Source organism: Neophocaena asiaeorientalis, unplaced genomic scaffold (genome assembly GCF_003031525.2).
Source record: "Neophocaena asiaeorientalis asiaeorientalis breed wild unplaced genomic scaffold, Neophocaena_asiaeorientalis_V1.1 scaffold282, whole genome shotgun sequence".
NCBI classification, from domain to species: Eukaryota; Metazoa; Chordata; class Mammalia; order Artiodactyla; family Phocoenidae; genus Neophocaena; species Neophocaena asiaeorientalis.
In genome coordinates, this window is record NW_020172595.1 from 211,752 (window position 1) to 225,719 (window position 13,968).

Consider the following 13,968-nt stretch of genomic DNA (forward strand, 5'->3'; position numbering starts at 1 on the left):
ATATATATATATATATATATATATATATATGCATTTTTCTGGAGAGAGCCATAGCTTTCATTGTCTTCTAAAGTTTGTGAAAAGGTTAAAAACTGCTCCTCTCCTCCCTCTTCCTATCAGTCTCACCCACATCCACAGACTGAACAACTACTCACATCTCGACGACTTCCAGTTCTGTAGGAGTGGCCCAGAATTCTCCAAACCCTCACCCAACTGTCTACTGCCCAGTTGCCTTTGGATGCCCCACAAGCACCTCCAACTCAACTTGTGCAAAATCAAACACAGCATCTGCCCCCAACAATTCAATGTTCTCCTACTCTATTCACTCCACCAACTACTCAGTCATCCAGAAAATCCGAAAGTTATTCTGGATTCCTCCCTCTTCCCACTCTCCACATTCCTCACCCATCCTCTCCCTCCCTATACACTGCCCTAATTTAGGCCTTCACCTGTTCTCAGCTGCAGTATCTTCCTAATTGATCTCCCTACCTCACCTCACTGCTTCCAGTCCGTGCAAAACACCGTTCTCTCTCCTGTTGAACATTCTCTACCAGCTCACCGCCTTCAGTGGAAGATGGAAATACTGACGTACAAGGCCTGTCCTAATCTGACGTCTGCCTGCATTCCTAGCGCTGTAGGCTCGAACCACGCACGGTGACTCAGTTTCCCCAAAAGCTTCGCTCTTTCACCTTCATGATTTGGCATGCTCTCTGTAGCATTCTCCTTGGCACCGCAGTGCCTGGCGCAATACCTGGCCCAGAAAGACCCAACGCTTGCTGAATGGCAGAATAGCTGGTGGACCGAGTGAGTGATGGGGAGAACCTCGTAAGTGCCCGCAAGGCACGGAAGCGCCTTCGGTCGGTCGCTCTGACGCCCCTCACCAGCTGCCGGTCAGCCACCGTCCGGTCGGGCACTAGGCTGTACACCTGGCTCCTCAGCGCGATGGGCGGTAGCGCATCCTCAAACAGGACTCGCGGGAACAGCCGCAGTAGCTCCGCAACTGCCGCGCGCGCAGACCCTGGGAGGAGAGACCGGGTCACTGAGACGTGAACGGGGGCGGGGAGAAGCGGGGGTACGACCCTGGGGGTGCTGTTGTCCCAACATACAGGGTTACCAGAGGCGAAGCCGCTCCCACCTGGGGGTCTTTAGCCTCGCCCCGGGGTTGCCATAGTTACCTGACTCTCCCCGCAAAGGATCTGCCTCTACATCCCCTCCTTCCCGCCGCCTCTTCTGTCCGAAGGCCTCCGGGACCAGGCGATGCCTCTTCCGGTTCATATCCCGGGATCCTGTGGATGCGGGGAAAAGGTAGATAGACACTGAAGGAAGAGAACACGAAAATAGTCATCCGGCGCAGAGCAGTGACGCACGGGCTCCCCGGGCGTCCCCCACTTAGAGACCAGTCAGCCCGGTCTTAGTAAGCCGACGTAGTGACGAAAGGGGCGTCAACTTGTCATCCCTTTGGCCCTTGCTGGGAGGGGCGGTGCCAATACAGATACAAGCGCCACCCTCATTGGCTGAGGCCCCACGTCCGCTGCTGATTGGCTTCCTCCGAGAGCCACACGTCCGGGGAGGCCTGGGAGGTGCGGAGGGGCACAGGTGGCCACGCTGTGATCTCCCTCCTGGTGTAAAGCGCACTGGCCCCCACCCCCACCCCAGAAGGGTTAGGCCGCCACTGTCGCTGAGTGATTGCGTCATCGAGAGCGGGGGTCGGGGGTCGGACCACCTTTGCGTCCCTCTTCGACATGTGACGTACCTGCCGTGACGTCATAGCTCTGTGAAGGTGGAAGTCGAGGTTGGCGGGATTTGAGGTAACCAGAGACTTGATCTGAGCCCAGACATCCTTCCTAACCTCACTGCGTTTGGAGGAACTGGGGGTGGGGGTATAGGTCAAGGGAAAAGGTGTGATGTGCACCTGGCCATGGTTCTGTTTGAGGACATGGGGCCTGCATGTTTCAAAACCAGAGCCTGGCCATCTGGAGGCTCGCTTAGTCCTGACTAGAAGTCTCTCTTCTCCAGCCCTTCTCTTTAAAAAGGGAACTTCCCCGTCGTCTCTCAGGACCTCATGGAGTCCAGAGGGACTAAGAGAGGAGCCGGAAAGATAGAGGAAGCCGAGCCTTGGAACAAGCTCCTCCTCCCAGCATCCTCACTGCCCACAGACCCTGCCCTCTACGTTGGACCGTTTCCTTTCTACCGGCGCCCTTCTGAACTGGGCTGCTTTTCTCTGGATGCACAACGCCAGTACCATGGAGATGCTCGAGCCTTGCGGTACTACTGCCCACCTCCCACTAATGGTCAAAGCCCCAACTTTGACCTCAGAGACGGATACCCTGATCGATACAGGCCCCGGGATGAAGAGGTCCAAGAGAGGCTGGACCACCTGCTATGCTGGGTCCTGGAGCACCGAGGCCGGCTAGAGGGGTGAGCAAATCATAGCACACAAGTAGCTCTCGAGACCTACACCTACCCTCTAAAACTGGGAGAGCCAAAGCGGGAGTGGGGTCAACCCTTATGCTATTCTTTGGGGGAGCCGCGTGCGCCAATGCTTGTGTCAGACCTTCAGCCCTTAACTCCTCCCTCTCAGGGGTCCAGGCTGGCTGGCAGGGGCCATAGTGACATGGCGGGGGCACCTGACAAAGTTGCTGACGACACCATATGAGCGGCAGGAAGGCTGGCAGCTGGCGGCCTCCCGGTTCCAGGGGACACTGTACTTGAGTGAGGTGGAGACGCCGGCTGCTCGGGTTCAGAGGCTTACCCGGCCACCCGTCCTCCAGGAGCTTATGTACATGGGGTACAAGTTCGAGCAGTACATGTGTGCAGGTGAGAACTGCCCCCAGCTCTGTGGCCCACTCCCCCTTCCCCAGAGACTGAGACCCCAGCCCTGCTCCTGTTTCTCTTCTTGTGCAGACAAACCTGGAGGCTCCACAGATCCCTCTGGGGAGGTCAACACCAACGTGGCCTTCTGCTCTGTGCTACGCAGCCGCCTGGGAAACCATCCTCTGCTCTTCTCCGGGGAGGTAGACTGCATAGACCCCCAGGCCCCAACCACACAGCCCCCCACCTGCTATGTGGAGCTCAAGACCTCCAAGGAGATGCACAGCCCTGGCCAACGGAAGAGCTTCTACAGGTTCAGGATGGGGGCGGGCAGGTTGAGAGCCTAGGATTGACAGCTGGGAAGGGGACTTGGGGGAAGAGTAGGAGGCTGGAGGGTGGTGGAGGGGTCCCACTGACCCCTTGCCTTTCCTGACAGACGGAAGCTCCTGAAATGGTGGGCTCAGTCATTCCTCCCGGGGGTCCCAAATGTTGTTGCTGGCTTCCGTAACCCAGAGGGTTTTGTCTGTTCCCTCAAGACCTTTCGTACCATGGAGATGTTTGAATACGTCAGGGTAAGGCAATGGTGTCACAGCTCCCACCTGTATCCCCCCCGCACTGTGCCAAGACCACAGGTCCAGTGTCCAGGGATCTGTAGTCCACCTTCCCCTTCTCCCACCCTCGCCCTCACTGCCAGTCTTCTGCATCCTCCTGGGCTTTCTCCAGAATGACCGTGATGGCTGGAATCCCTCCGTGTGCATGAACTTCTGTGCTGCCTTCCTTAGCTTTGCCCAGAACACAGTTGTCCAGGATGACCCCAGGTGAGGCATTCAGCTCTGTCCCTCCCCTCTGGGTCCCAGAAGCTCAGCCTCCAGCCCTCAACTCGGGACTCCATCTGCCCCGCAGGCTCGTCTACCTCTTCTCCTGGGAGCCTGGCAGCCCAGTCACAGTGTCTGAACATCGAGATGCACCCCATGCCTTCCTGCCTACATGGTACGTGGAAGCCATGACCCAGGACCTCCTGTCACCCCCCGAGACACCCTCCCCCAAGGACTGATGCTTCGCAGGGGCTGGTCCTGTTTCTGTGTGCACAGATAAAGGCGTATTTCTAGGTGGTTCTCCCTGCTGTCTTTTGAGCTGTCATCCCTGTCCCACACCTCAGGTTCACACAGGGGGTTTGCTGTTTTATTGTTACGTTATTACACAGGCGGCATTCACTGGGTGTAGAGGCTGGCTGCAAAGACGATGTCCCTCCGTAGCAGGGTGGCTGCCGTCTCCATCTTGGCACCTAGCACAGGCTCGCCCACCAGGCGGGCCGCCCCCCGAAGCGAACGACACATCTCGGCCAGGCGTTGGATGCAGCGGACCACCAGGCCCTCGGGGGTCCCCGAGAGCCCTGCCAACTCAGAGAAGGGCTGTGGGGGAAGTAGGGTGGGGACTGAATACGGTAGGGCCTGGGCAGCCTCTCCCCAGTCAGGAGTCCACAAAGCCCCAAACCCCAGCTACTCACCATGCCCCGGGCCCACTCGTACACAACCTCGACCAGGCCAAAATTCAGCTCTCCCACAAATTCCTCCACTGTCTGGTTCAAGCCACAGGCCACCTGCACCTCACCGATCCGCTTGGCCACAGCCCGGACACGTTCCACCCCCTGCAGGTGGGGAGGAGAGGTTCAGCCCTGCCTTCCTACTCCAGGAAGGAGACCCAGATCAAGGAAGAAACAGTTCCAGCTCTTAGGGGCACTTGCAGGGCTGGATGGGGCACGTGGGGAATACATGGGGTCGGGGACTGGAAGTGCCACGGCCGAGGGTGGGACGGAGGTGGGCGTCCCCTACCTGTTTAAGGGTGCTTGGGAGCTGATCACTAGGGTCCCCGGGGCTCTGGCAGACCAGGCCGGAGAGCAGGGCCGCGATCTCCTCGGGCCGAAGGGCACTCAGCGCGTTGTCAAACATGAGTTCAGTGAGGAGCAGCTCATGGCTGCTCATGGCACAAGCCACCCGCCCTGCCAGCTTCACGGTGCCCACTTCATCTACGTACCCCAGGGTTCGGAGCACCTGGAAGGATGGTGGGTGTTGGGAGCCTGCAGACCTCCTCCTCACTAGCCCCCCAGCCCCATCTCTGCCCTCCCACCTCTACTCGCTGGTGGTACTCAGGGAGCAGCAGAAGCGACTGATCCGACAGCAGGAAGCGCAGCCGCTCCATCTCCTCCTGTATCTGCATCCGCCCCCGCAGCTTCAGGTACTACAGGGGACCACCGGCAGGAGCATGTTAGCCTCCTCGCCCTCAGCAGGGGTGCACTGAGGACAAGGGCTGCGATGGGGGTGGCCAGTCTACAGGGAATGAGAGGAAAAGTCCCCCTCCCAGCTTGGAAGCTGGCATCCAGGAACCTACCTGGGCAGGGAAACGGGGACTGTGTACACACTGAGCCCCCCGGATCAGCTCCTCCAGCTTCCGGACCCGGAGCCCCGCCTCTACCACCGACACATCCTTGAGCTGCAGGTCATTGACAGGGTCAAGGGTAGGGGGTCCTGCTGGGTGGGCCTGAGCCAGACGTAGTAGTTCCTGGACAGCAGTTGTCGCGGCCGCAGAGGGAGGCTCCTTCCTGAGAAAGGAGCAGGTCTTGGGACCTGGGGCGCAGGCTCCTCTTCCTCAGGCTGCGGGAGCCTGCCCAGCCACACCTCCCCACCCCCCATCACGTGGTCCCCGCCCCAGCATCTCTGACTTGAATTTTGGTTGCTGCCTCTTGCTGAAGTCCTCCAAGATCTTCTCCCCATTCAGCCGGAGCACCTTGGTGGTGATGGCAGCCACATCTCCCGGCTGGAGCTTGGCCACAGTGTGGCCACAGGGCCCTGTGAAAAGGGGAGAGCAGAGTCAGACCTTGCCGTGGGCCCAGGCATCCCAACTCTGCTGCTGTCAGGAACTCGGCCGTCTGTCCCACTCTCACCTTCAGGCAGGAACAGCTTGAATCCCACGAGGTCATCTGGGTAGGGCACACTGGGGGAGGCTGGCCCCCTCTCCTGCGGGTCCTCAGATGTGGGCTTATCACACAAGACCAGAGTCGTGAATACTCTGCTGGTGGAGCTCGAGGAGACCTATGGGAGGCGGGGAGGCCAGGACAGGGCAGTGTGAGGAGTGGACGTCAAAGGTAGAGACCAGATCACCAACCTCAGGCAGGGACTGGGGTGCAGCCATGCAGAGCCTGCCAGTATGGACTGGTAACCAAGTCAAGTGATCAGAGCAGACTCTGGGGGCAGAGCTTGGGGGAAGGACAAGGAGGTGAGCATGAAGTGGTGGGGATGGGATGGAAAGGAGGGCTCGAGTCAAAAACGAGAGCACTGGTGAATACAACCGGCCCCTCGCCAAGTGGGGAAGATGAGATAGGGCTCGGCCCCATCCCTGCCTCTGGGCTTCAAATTCCCATTGCCCTCACCTGAAGGATCACACCCAGGGCGTTGTGATGCTTCTGACTCTTCACAATCACCACCCTTCCCGCTGAGAGAGATTTCAGCCCATTCACAGACTCTATGATGCGTCGCTGAAGGGCAGGGACGTGAAGAGGGGATAAGGGAGGAAGTGTCACAGAGACACTAGGACTAAGTTCAGGAGTACCCAAAGTGTCACAGTCTCTTCCTCCCTGTCTGCCACGCCTGCCCCCAACACTCACACGCACGTACCTGGATCAGGCTCCGGGTCTCTGTCAGTTCCTCCCCGTAGCTGTAATACTCAGGCAGGTCAGCGAGTTGGCCAGTCACATCAGGCTCCTCCAAGGCCCCCAGCCGCTTGGTCAGCTCAGCCAGAGTCTGTTCATGGGCCTGGGAGAAGCCAGTGTGGGTGTGCAGCAAGAGTCTCCAGGCCCAGAACCCTCCACTTTCGCCCACTGGCCTCTGGATGCCCATCTCGTCCAGGCCTGGCTTCCCTCGTCCACATCCTTCACGGCAGCCTGGTCACGCCCACCTCCTCACCTTACTGTCCTTGCGGGATGGAAACTCAGAGAAGCTCCTCTTCATCATGTCCTCCACCCGGAGGGCGTCCACCCGCAGCAGGTTGAGGATCATGGTGTACGTGAGGCGGAACTGGGACTGCAGCTGGGACGGCTTCCCCTGGGCCAGGCCAAAGAAGCCAGTGAGGCGAGGGGAGACCTGCTGCTCAGCTGCTCTACTCCCAGCAGCTCTAGTCCCAGCTCCGCAACCACAGGGCCCTAGACAAACTGCTCGCTCACCTCTGCAAAACAAGGGAGTGAGACTAAATAGATAGACTCTCCAAGGTCCCACCTAGCTCCATATTCACAGTGAAAAAAGACTAGAGGAGAGGAGATCCAATCTCATCCTTGGATCTGCTCACTCCTACCCTGGCTCCTCCCAGGCAAAAGGAAAGCAGAAAGAGGGGAGAAGGGAAGAGGGTTGGCGGAATCTAGCAGGTGCCCAGAGCCGGCCTCACGCTGCCCCGGCTCACCATCGTCATGCGGTGCAGGTCCGCCATCTCGGGCACGCGGCCCTTGCAGAGCAGGATGACGGTGCCTGTGGGGTCCAGGCCCCTCCGGCCCGCCCGGCCTGCCATCTGCACATACTCCCCAGGGAGCAGGTCCCGGAAGGTGGAGCCATCGTGCTTACGCGTGGAGTCAAACACCACTGTCCGGGCTGGCATATTTACACCCATGGCGAAGGTCTCCGTGGCAAACAAGACCTGGGACAGGGGAGGGGATCAGCAACGGGGCTACACGCAGCTGTGGCCCAGCCCTGGCCAAGCCCACCTCACTTCGTAGCCAAGGCTAAGAAGGCACGGGGCACAGTCCCAGACGGTTCACTCACAGGACCTCATTTAACTCTCAAGGCAAATCTACAGTATGTACTGTCGTTTTCTTTGTTGTATTTATTTAGCTACCTATTCCTTTCCTTTTACCCCTATATCCCACTCCCATCCCCCCAATATCAATCATCCCGCTGTATTTAACGCGTACCTTTTTGCGTGAATGTGTTTTATAAAACGTGTCTTATTTTGTGTATAATTTACAATTTGCCGTAAAGGCGATTACACATCTTCTGTTTTCTTCTTTTCTTCCATGTAGTGTTTTCAACATCCATCCACGTTCCTGTGGTATATCTAATCCACTGCTTCCAACTGCTGCAGAACACTTTGTGGGGTGCGTGCTGTACACCTACCTACCGGCTCTCCCAGTGAAGGGGTACCACCAACACCCTGCCACAAGAGTACAGCCAACAAAGGAAGAACAGGCGTGTTCCCTCAATGACCAGGGTTGAGAATTTCATTGTGATTTACACTCAGGAGGGGAATTCAGGGACAAAGAGTATGTATATACTTAGTTTTGCCTCCAGAGTGCCAGGATGCACTTCAGACTGGCCACACCTGTACAAGGGTTCCTGTAATCCTGCAGTCTCCTACGTCTTGGGCAACACTTGGCATTAGCCCTTTCCTATATTTTACCAGTCTAATAACTGTAAAGCCCTAGCTCGTGAGTATTTCAATTTGCATTCTTCTGATGACTAATGGCCTTCGTAAGTTTGCTAGCTTTGGGGGTTTCTCTTCTGAATACTGCGTGTTCATACCTCATACACCTCCATCTTAAAATGTGAAATCTACAGTTCAGGGAGCTTTAAGTAATTTGCCCAGGGTCACACAGTGAGTAAGTGGTGGAGCTGGGATTCACACCCAGGCAGCCTGGATCCAGAGCCCAAGTTCTTAACCACTGCACTGTCCTGCCTAAAAGCTTTCCCCTCCCCTAAGGGGGCAACGAATGCCTTGGGGAGTCCCTCTCCCACCAGCATGTGCACCTTGACCAGGCCACGGCTGAAAAGCATCTCCACGATCTCCTTGAGGATGGGCAGGATGCCGCTGTGGTGCACACCCAGGCCGCGGTGCAGGAGTTCAGACATGTGCAGAACCTGTTGGGGGCCGAGGCCCAAGATCAGGGATGGGGTCATGGAACACCCAATCCCCACCAGTCTCTGGGTTCCCCCCTCCATACCTGGGGCAGCTGGCGGTCAGAGCCTCGGAGGCGAGCGAGGCAGCGCTGCAGGAAGAGGTGAATCTCACTCTTCTCTGAACTCGTGGTGAGGTCAAGGGAGGAGAGGCCCGAGGCCTGCTCATCACAGCGGCCACGGGAGAAGGTGAACACCACCACGGGCAGCTGTGCACGGGTGCGGAGGGAGGCCAGGAGGGACAGGTACACGCCACGGTCCTGGGGAAGTGGGGAGAAGGGAGTGGAGACTGAGTCCCTGAACCAGTGGGGGCCGAAGTGGCGGGAACTGAAGCCGAGTCAGATCAGGCAGTGCTCAGAGCTCAACTCCAAACACCTAGGGATGAGGGGAGAAGGACACGGGAGAAACAGGCGGTGGTGGGTACAAAGCCTGCCAGTTCTCACCTGTGCAGGCCCCCCCTGATGCGTGGGCTGCTTGGCCCCAAAGGTCTGGGCGTGTTTGCTCATCCGCTCCTTCCTGGCCTCCACAGCCGCGTAGTACCTGGGGCAGGGGAGGGGCAGCGATCAGTCACACCCAGCTAAGCCCAGCCCTGACTCTTCCCAACTCAGGCTTACCCCTTTGTGTGGAAGGTGCCTCGGGAGTCCAGCAACAGGAAGAGCTCCCCCTGGGTCTTGGGGCTGTTCCCCGTGAAGAGATAATGCTCCAGGGGGACTGGGCGAGCAACAGTGCTGATCACATAGATCTGGCGACGCTTCAGCCTCCTGAGTGAGGAGGAGAAGACAGAAGATCAGGGGTGGGAGTGTGGGGAGGAACCCACATCCCCACCATCTTCCCGCACTCTGGCTTCACCTGGTCTTTTCTGGGAGCCAGACTGGAAGGCCGTCCCCGTCATCCTGTCTCTCAACTTGCGAAGCTATCTGGACCCAGGTGGGATCCCTCAGCCTCCCAAGCTGGACATGTTCCCCGGCTGCACCCCTTTCTCATCCCCACCCCCAAGGCCTGACCACTCCCCCTGCTGTGATAGTCTATGCCCCCGGCCCCGACTGAGGCACGCTACAGCCCCCTTCACCCAAGCACCCCAGGACACAAGTCTCACCCAATCCAGTCAGCAAATTCAAGCGCGTTGGGGACAGTAGCACTCAGAAGGATGATGGAGACGTGGTCAGGAAGCATGATGAGCACCTCCTCCCACACGACTCCGCGCTGCGCACAGGGATGGAAGACAGCTCAGAGGGGGCTGCCCTTCTGCCCCTAGGAAGGGGCACAGGGTTCCGTGTCGGAGCAGAGGAGGCAGTGAGGTTCGCAGGGTGTGTGGAATAGAGGAGCTGCTGAACCAGCCCCACAGGAGGGGACTGCCAGGATATGGGGACCCCGTCCCCCTACCTCAGCATCGTTGATGTAGTGAACCTCATCAAAGATGACCCACTCCAGGTCTCGGATGACATCCGAGCCACTGTATAGCATGGAGCTGGAAGAAAGAGACCCAAGGCTGACTTCCCAGTGGCTCCTGTCTCTACCCTCAACTCAGCCAACATGCTCTCCAGAGCAGCCTCACCTTCCTGACCAAAAACCCACCCGTGTTGAGTGCCCATCTCTCACCGAAGGATCTCTGTTGTCATAATGAGGCAAGAGGCCTCTGGGTGCAGCTGCACGTCCCCGGTGAGAAGTCCCACATCCCCAAATGTGTTTCGGAAGTCCCGGAACTTCTGGTTGCTCAGAGCCTTGATGGGCGAAGTATAGATGGTGCTGGGAGAAGAGCATGAAGTTAGCCGGTCCCTCCACGCTGAGGTCACCTCCTCTCCCACCCCGAGCCTTCCCAGAAGCCTGCCACAGAGCTCAGGCGCCCCCCTTCACCCTAACTTCCCTCACGTTCCCCTTCATGGAATTACCCGGGAAAAATTCTGTCCCCCAATCCCTTCCGAAACTAACTAAACTCCCCACACTTTCTCATTTCCCCCTGGACCCCTGCCTCAAGTTTCTCCCCCAAAACTCTCATCTAAAGGAGGAAGTAGGGAGGTGGAGAAGAGATGAGACTTAGGTTGCAGGAGAGAACAGGGCTGGTGAAGGGGAAGCTGGGGACGGGACTGTACCGCGTCATGTGTTTCTGGGCAAGGGCAATGGCGTATTCAGCCACAACCGTCTTCCCTGCGGACGTGTGAGCCGCAACAAAGACCGAGTCATGCCGTTCCAAGTGTAGGATGGCCTGTTTCTGAAACACGTCTGGCTCAAACGCCCACTGTGGGAGAGAGAAATAGATGGGGGCTGGAGAAGGGAGAGGGGTCTTCCTGCCTCCAGCTCACAGGACATTCAGGGCAGCGGGGAGAAGGCCAGAGTGAGGCCAGTCTGGGACTGAGGTCCAAGCTGGCCTGAAGGCATCTGGCCTCTGGTGGGGAGAGGAGACAGGGAGTGGGCTGGGAGGAGGTGGGGGAGCACGTGAGGACTGGGCCACACTACCCGGAAGGCTGGCTGGGGAATGAGTCGGTAGAAATCATCGACAGGGGAGGTGACATCCACAGGAATGGCCCACTGCTCCTGAGGGGGGGGCTTGGGAGGCTCTGGGGGAGCTACAGCTGTGGACGCTTCCTGGAAGGGGAAAGGGGTGTAGGGTCAATAAAGATACAGTCAGAAACCTCTCTGTTACCACTCCTCCCAAAAGATGCTCCAGTCTTCTCCTTGGACCCAACCAGGCCAGCCCACCCTGTCTGTGACAAGACCCTTCTTTCCTGCCTCAACCGCCCAGAACCACCAACCTGCAACACTAGGTTCTCCAAGCTGCTTGCTCGGGCCAGGGGAGCACTGCAGGGAGAGGCTGAAACAGTGTCCCGTCTGGGAACGCCTGGCTGTCCCACTGCCTCACCACTCTCATCCTCATCGCCCCCACCCAAATCCAGGGGCTCCAGCAGACGGCTGAGGCTGAGCAGGCCGGGAGCTGGAGCCGGGTGATCTGAGGAGCAAGGCGAAAACGGAGGCCTGGTCATGTCCACCCCTGCTCTGAAGAAGAAGGGCACCACTTCCCCTACACGCCCCCATCTCAAAACTAAAACTCACCCTCTGGTGCAAAGTCCACACCTTTCTTGAAGCCAGGTGGGACAGTAAGAAGATCTGGAGGACAGGGACAGAGAGAGAGAATCTGGGCTCCTGCACACTGCCGTATAAGTCACGTGGTACATTAACCTAAAGGACATCCTTCACAGCACAGACGTCGCAGTTGCGGGTATTTATCGTGACAATTTTCCAAAAGATGACAGTAAAGGTTGTTATGGAAGGGGTACCTTTTCCTAATTTACTCAGGGAAATGGAAGAGCTAGCAAGGACCCAGTGACAGGCCCGGGCCCCTCTTCCTCAGGGCCCAGACTCAGAGCCCTACCTCCCAAGGGTCCATCCCGGCACCACCTCACCTTTCTCAAAGTCTATCTCCTCCTCAGCCTCCTCTCGAGTGCTCAGATCTGTTATGGTGGGCTCATCCATTCCCCCTGGGGAGAGGTTGAACAAACAGGGATTCATGGGGTGGGAGTGACACAGGAGGGGTGGAGACTAAGGGCTTCCTTCCCTACCATCCCATTTCCACAAGCGTCACCTGGCCAGAATGGGTACTGTGTTGGATTCCCCCACAGGGACTGGGAGATGGGCCCGGGTGGCCGGCGAAGAGACAAGGAGGTCGTGGCCGACAGGTTTGTATTCTCTAGCAGGACCTGACGCAAGAGATCAGAGCGCCAGTGAGGCTGAGCTTGCCTCTGACTCCCCTTTTCCCAACCCTGCTTCTCGTGGCCCGTGACCTCTTACCTCCTTGTAGCCTAGTATCTGGCCTGTGGTTGGGTGTCTTTGGGCCTGTAGGTCGGAGGGGACTGGGGCCCCCAGTGTGGCCAGGAGAGACCAAGGATCCATCTTCCTCTGCCATTTTCTGGACAGAAGGAAAGTAATTTTCAGGTCTTCTTTCTCCTGTGTCCCAGCTTTCTTCAGGGACCCACCTCCCTAGTCCAGGCCCCTCTAGACCCCTCACCGGGCTGAGTGTTCCACACCGTGCAGAGGCAGCCAGGCGGGAGATGACAGAAACAACTGCTCTGCTTCTTGCTGCAGATCTGGGGCACAGGGAGGGAGGCCGTGGGGAAGCTGGAACAAGGGCAAGATGAGACGCATAAGGTAAGAGAAGAGAGTAAGACACAGAGCAAAGAGAAGGTGATAGGATTCATACTTAGATCAGAAATGGGAGATGTCCCAGAGAGACTAGGACAATCAGGCTGAAGGACTATTTTCCAAAGGTGGTTCTGCTTTACAGGACAAACGGCTTGCAACCGAATTACCTGGGGTGCTGGTTAAAAATACAGATTTTGGATTTCAGGACCTATGGACCTAAGAATTTGTATTTTAAAAAAGCTCCCCCACTCAGCTCGGTGCTCTGTGATGACCTAGATGAGCGTAATGGGGGGAGATGGGAAAGAGGTCCAAGAGGGAGGGGTTATACGTATACATATAGCTGATTCACTTCGTGGTACAGCAGAAACTAACCCAACATTATAAAATAAAAAAATAAATGAAAAAAGCCCCCTACTAATCATGAGGCACACTGACATTTCAGAATCACTAGTTTTAGGAAAAGGGGTCCCAGACCTAAGGATGAAGAGCCAGGTGCTCAAAGGCTAGCATCTCAGCCACCAACAAGTGCCCTGGAGAGAGAAAAAGACTCCAAGGAGAAAAGACACATTTGAAAGAGCAGTTCTCAGAGTTAAGGTATCCCCAGGGCTTCCAGCTCTGTCCCCCTATGGGCTCTGACCCACAGCAGGTCCACTGGGTTGGGAGTCTGTCCAGCACCAGTCTAGGCCCGGACGACAGGCGTCCAGAGACAGAAGAGCCAGGTCAAGTTAGATCCTACTGTGATGAGGATGAAGGAGGTTCTAAGTTCAATGAGGGTCAAGGTTAGGGTCAATCAAAAGTCACTCACGGTGCTCTCTGGAGCCCCAGGCACATTCAGCAGCTCCCAACGCCCTGTGCATCCCAGCTCTACGGCCCGAAGGGGCAGGTCCAGAGGATCTGGGGGAGGTAGCACTACGGGGGAAAGGTCACAGGTCAGGGGTCAAGGGTCATTCCCTGTCTACTCCTCCTTTCCACCCACTGCCCCTCACCGATTCGCTCCGTCTCCATCATCCTGGAGCCTCGGCCGCTACCTGGCAGCCCGGAAGTGTAGGGAGGAGCCGAAACGGCGGAAGTAGAAGCGACTTCCGGCACA

At 57.5% G+C, this 13,968-nt stretch overlaps 3 protein-coding genes across 8 annotated transcripts in view; 1 reads left to right on the forward strand and 2 right to left on the reverse strand.

Annotated features, from left to right (window-relative positions):
* The window catches only part of WHR1 (winged helix repair factor 1), a 7,129-nt gene extending 5,735 nt beyond the window's left edge, over positions 1 to 1,394 (reverse strand). For 2 of the 5 annotated variants that reach the window (XM_024738673.1, XM_024738672.1), the window contains exons 1-2: positions 1,176 to 1,388; positions 882 to 1,018 (exon numbers count right to left, since the gene is read on the reverse strand). In XM_024738673.1, the coding sequence (XP_024594441.1) occupies positions 882 to 1,018; positions 1,176 to 1,275 (237 nt within the window). In that variant the 5' untranslated portion in view covers positions 1,276 to 1,388. Of the gene's footprint in view, positions 1 to 689; positions 1,019 to 1,175 lie in introns of all 5 variants that reach the window. The other 3 variants (XR_003002388.1, XM_024738670.1, XM_024738671.1) reach the window with 3 other exon arrangements.
* Positions 1,395 to 1,570: 176 nt separating this feature from the next.
* Positions 1,571 to 3,926, forward strand: DXO (decapping exoribonuclease). Of its 2 annotated transcripts, none has more exons than XR_003002372.1 (7): positions 1,571 to 1,808; positions 2,017 to 2,418; positions 2,582 to 2,817; positions 2,905 to 3,124; positions 3,248 to 3,383; positions 3,506 to 3,629; positions 3,715 to 3,853. XR_003002372.1 is itself a non-coding variant. In XM_024738506.1 (7 exons), exons 2-7 carry the CDS (start codon positions 2,063 to 2,065, stop codon positions 3,863 to 3,865), a joined length of 1,194 nt encoding a protein of 397 aa, XP_024594274.1. In that variant the 5' UTR covers positions 1,571 to 1,808; positions 2,017 to 2,062; the 3' UTR covers positions 3,866 to 3,926. The 2 variants fall into 2 exon arrangements, 1 of the variants encoding a protein (XP_024594274.1); XM_024738506.1 differs by having other exon boundaries at positions 3,535 to 3,629; positions 3,715 to 3,926.
* Positions 3,927 to 3,968: 42 nt separating this feature from the next.
* On the reverse strand, positions 3,969 to 13,967 carry SKIC2 (SKI2 subunit of superkiller complex). Its single transcript, XM_024738502.1, has 28 exons — positions 13,865 to 13,967; positions 13,684 to 13,787; positions 12,745 to 12,854; positions 12,528 to 12,645; positions 12,322 to 12,436; positions 12,143 to 12,217; positions 11,793 to 11,846; positions 11,495 to 11,688; positions 11,199 to 11,327; positions 10,835 to 10,980; positions 10,344 to 10,490; positions 10,128 to 10,212; positions 9,841 to 9,947; positions 9,359 to 9,505; positions 9,188 to 9,284; positions 8,792 to 9,004; positions 8,598 to 8,708; positions 7,261 to 7,491; positions 6,771 to 6,908; positions 6,483 to 6,620; positions 6,239 to 6,343; positions 5,753 to 5,900; positions 5,531 to 5,657; positions 5,200 to 5,410; positions 4,939 to 5,049; positions 4,644 to 4,862; positions 4,319 to 4,459; positions 3,969 to 4,223 (listed from the first exon to the last, which is right to left on the reverse strand). The coding sequence occupies exons 1-28, from the start codon at positions 13,884 to 13,886 to the stop codon at positions 4,023 to 4,025; spliced, it is 3,744 nt and encodes a 1,247-aa protein (XP_024594270.1). The 5' UTR covers positions 13,887 to 13,967; the 3' UTR covers positions 3,969 to 4,022.
* Between the last annotated feature and the right edge of the window lies 1 nt (position 13,968).

What these genes read in the sequence shown, in the direction of transcription:
- DXO (XM_024738506.1), top strand. Translation starts at nt 2,063, where the DNA reads ATGGAGTCCAGAGGGACTAAGAGAGGAGCCGGAAAGATAGAGGAAGCC. An exon ending in CAACGGAAGAGCTTCTACAG is followed by an intron (nt 3,125 to 3,247) that starts GTTCAGGATGGG and finishes CTTTCCTGACAG; the next exon opens with ACGGAAGCTCCTGAAATGGT. An exon ending in AGATGTTTGAATACGTCAGG is followed by an intron (nt 3,384 to 3,534) that starts GTAAGGCAATGG and finishes GGCTTTCTCCAG; the next exon opens with AATGACCGTGATGGCTGGAA.
- SKIC2 (XM_024738502.1), bottom strand. Translation starts at nt 13,886, where the DNA reads ATGATGGAGACGGAGCGAATCG. An exon ending in GAATTTGCTGACTGGATTGG is followed by an intron (nt 9,506 to 9,840) that starts GTGAGACTTGTG and finishes CTCCTCACTCAG; the next exon opens with GAGGCTGAAGCGTCGCCAGA. An exon ending in TCCCAAGCACCCTTAAACAG is followed by an intron (nt 4,460 to 4,643) that starts GTAGGGGACGCC and finishes CCCCACCTGCAG; the next exon opens with GGGGTGGAACGTGTCCGGGC.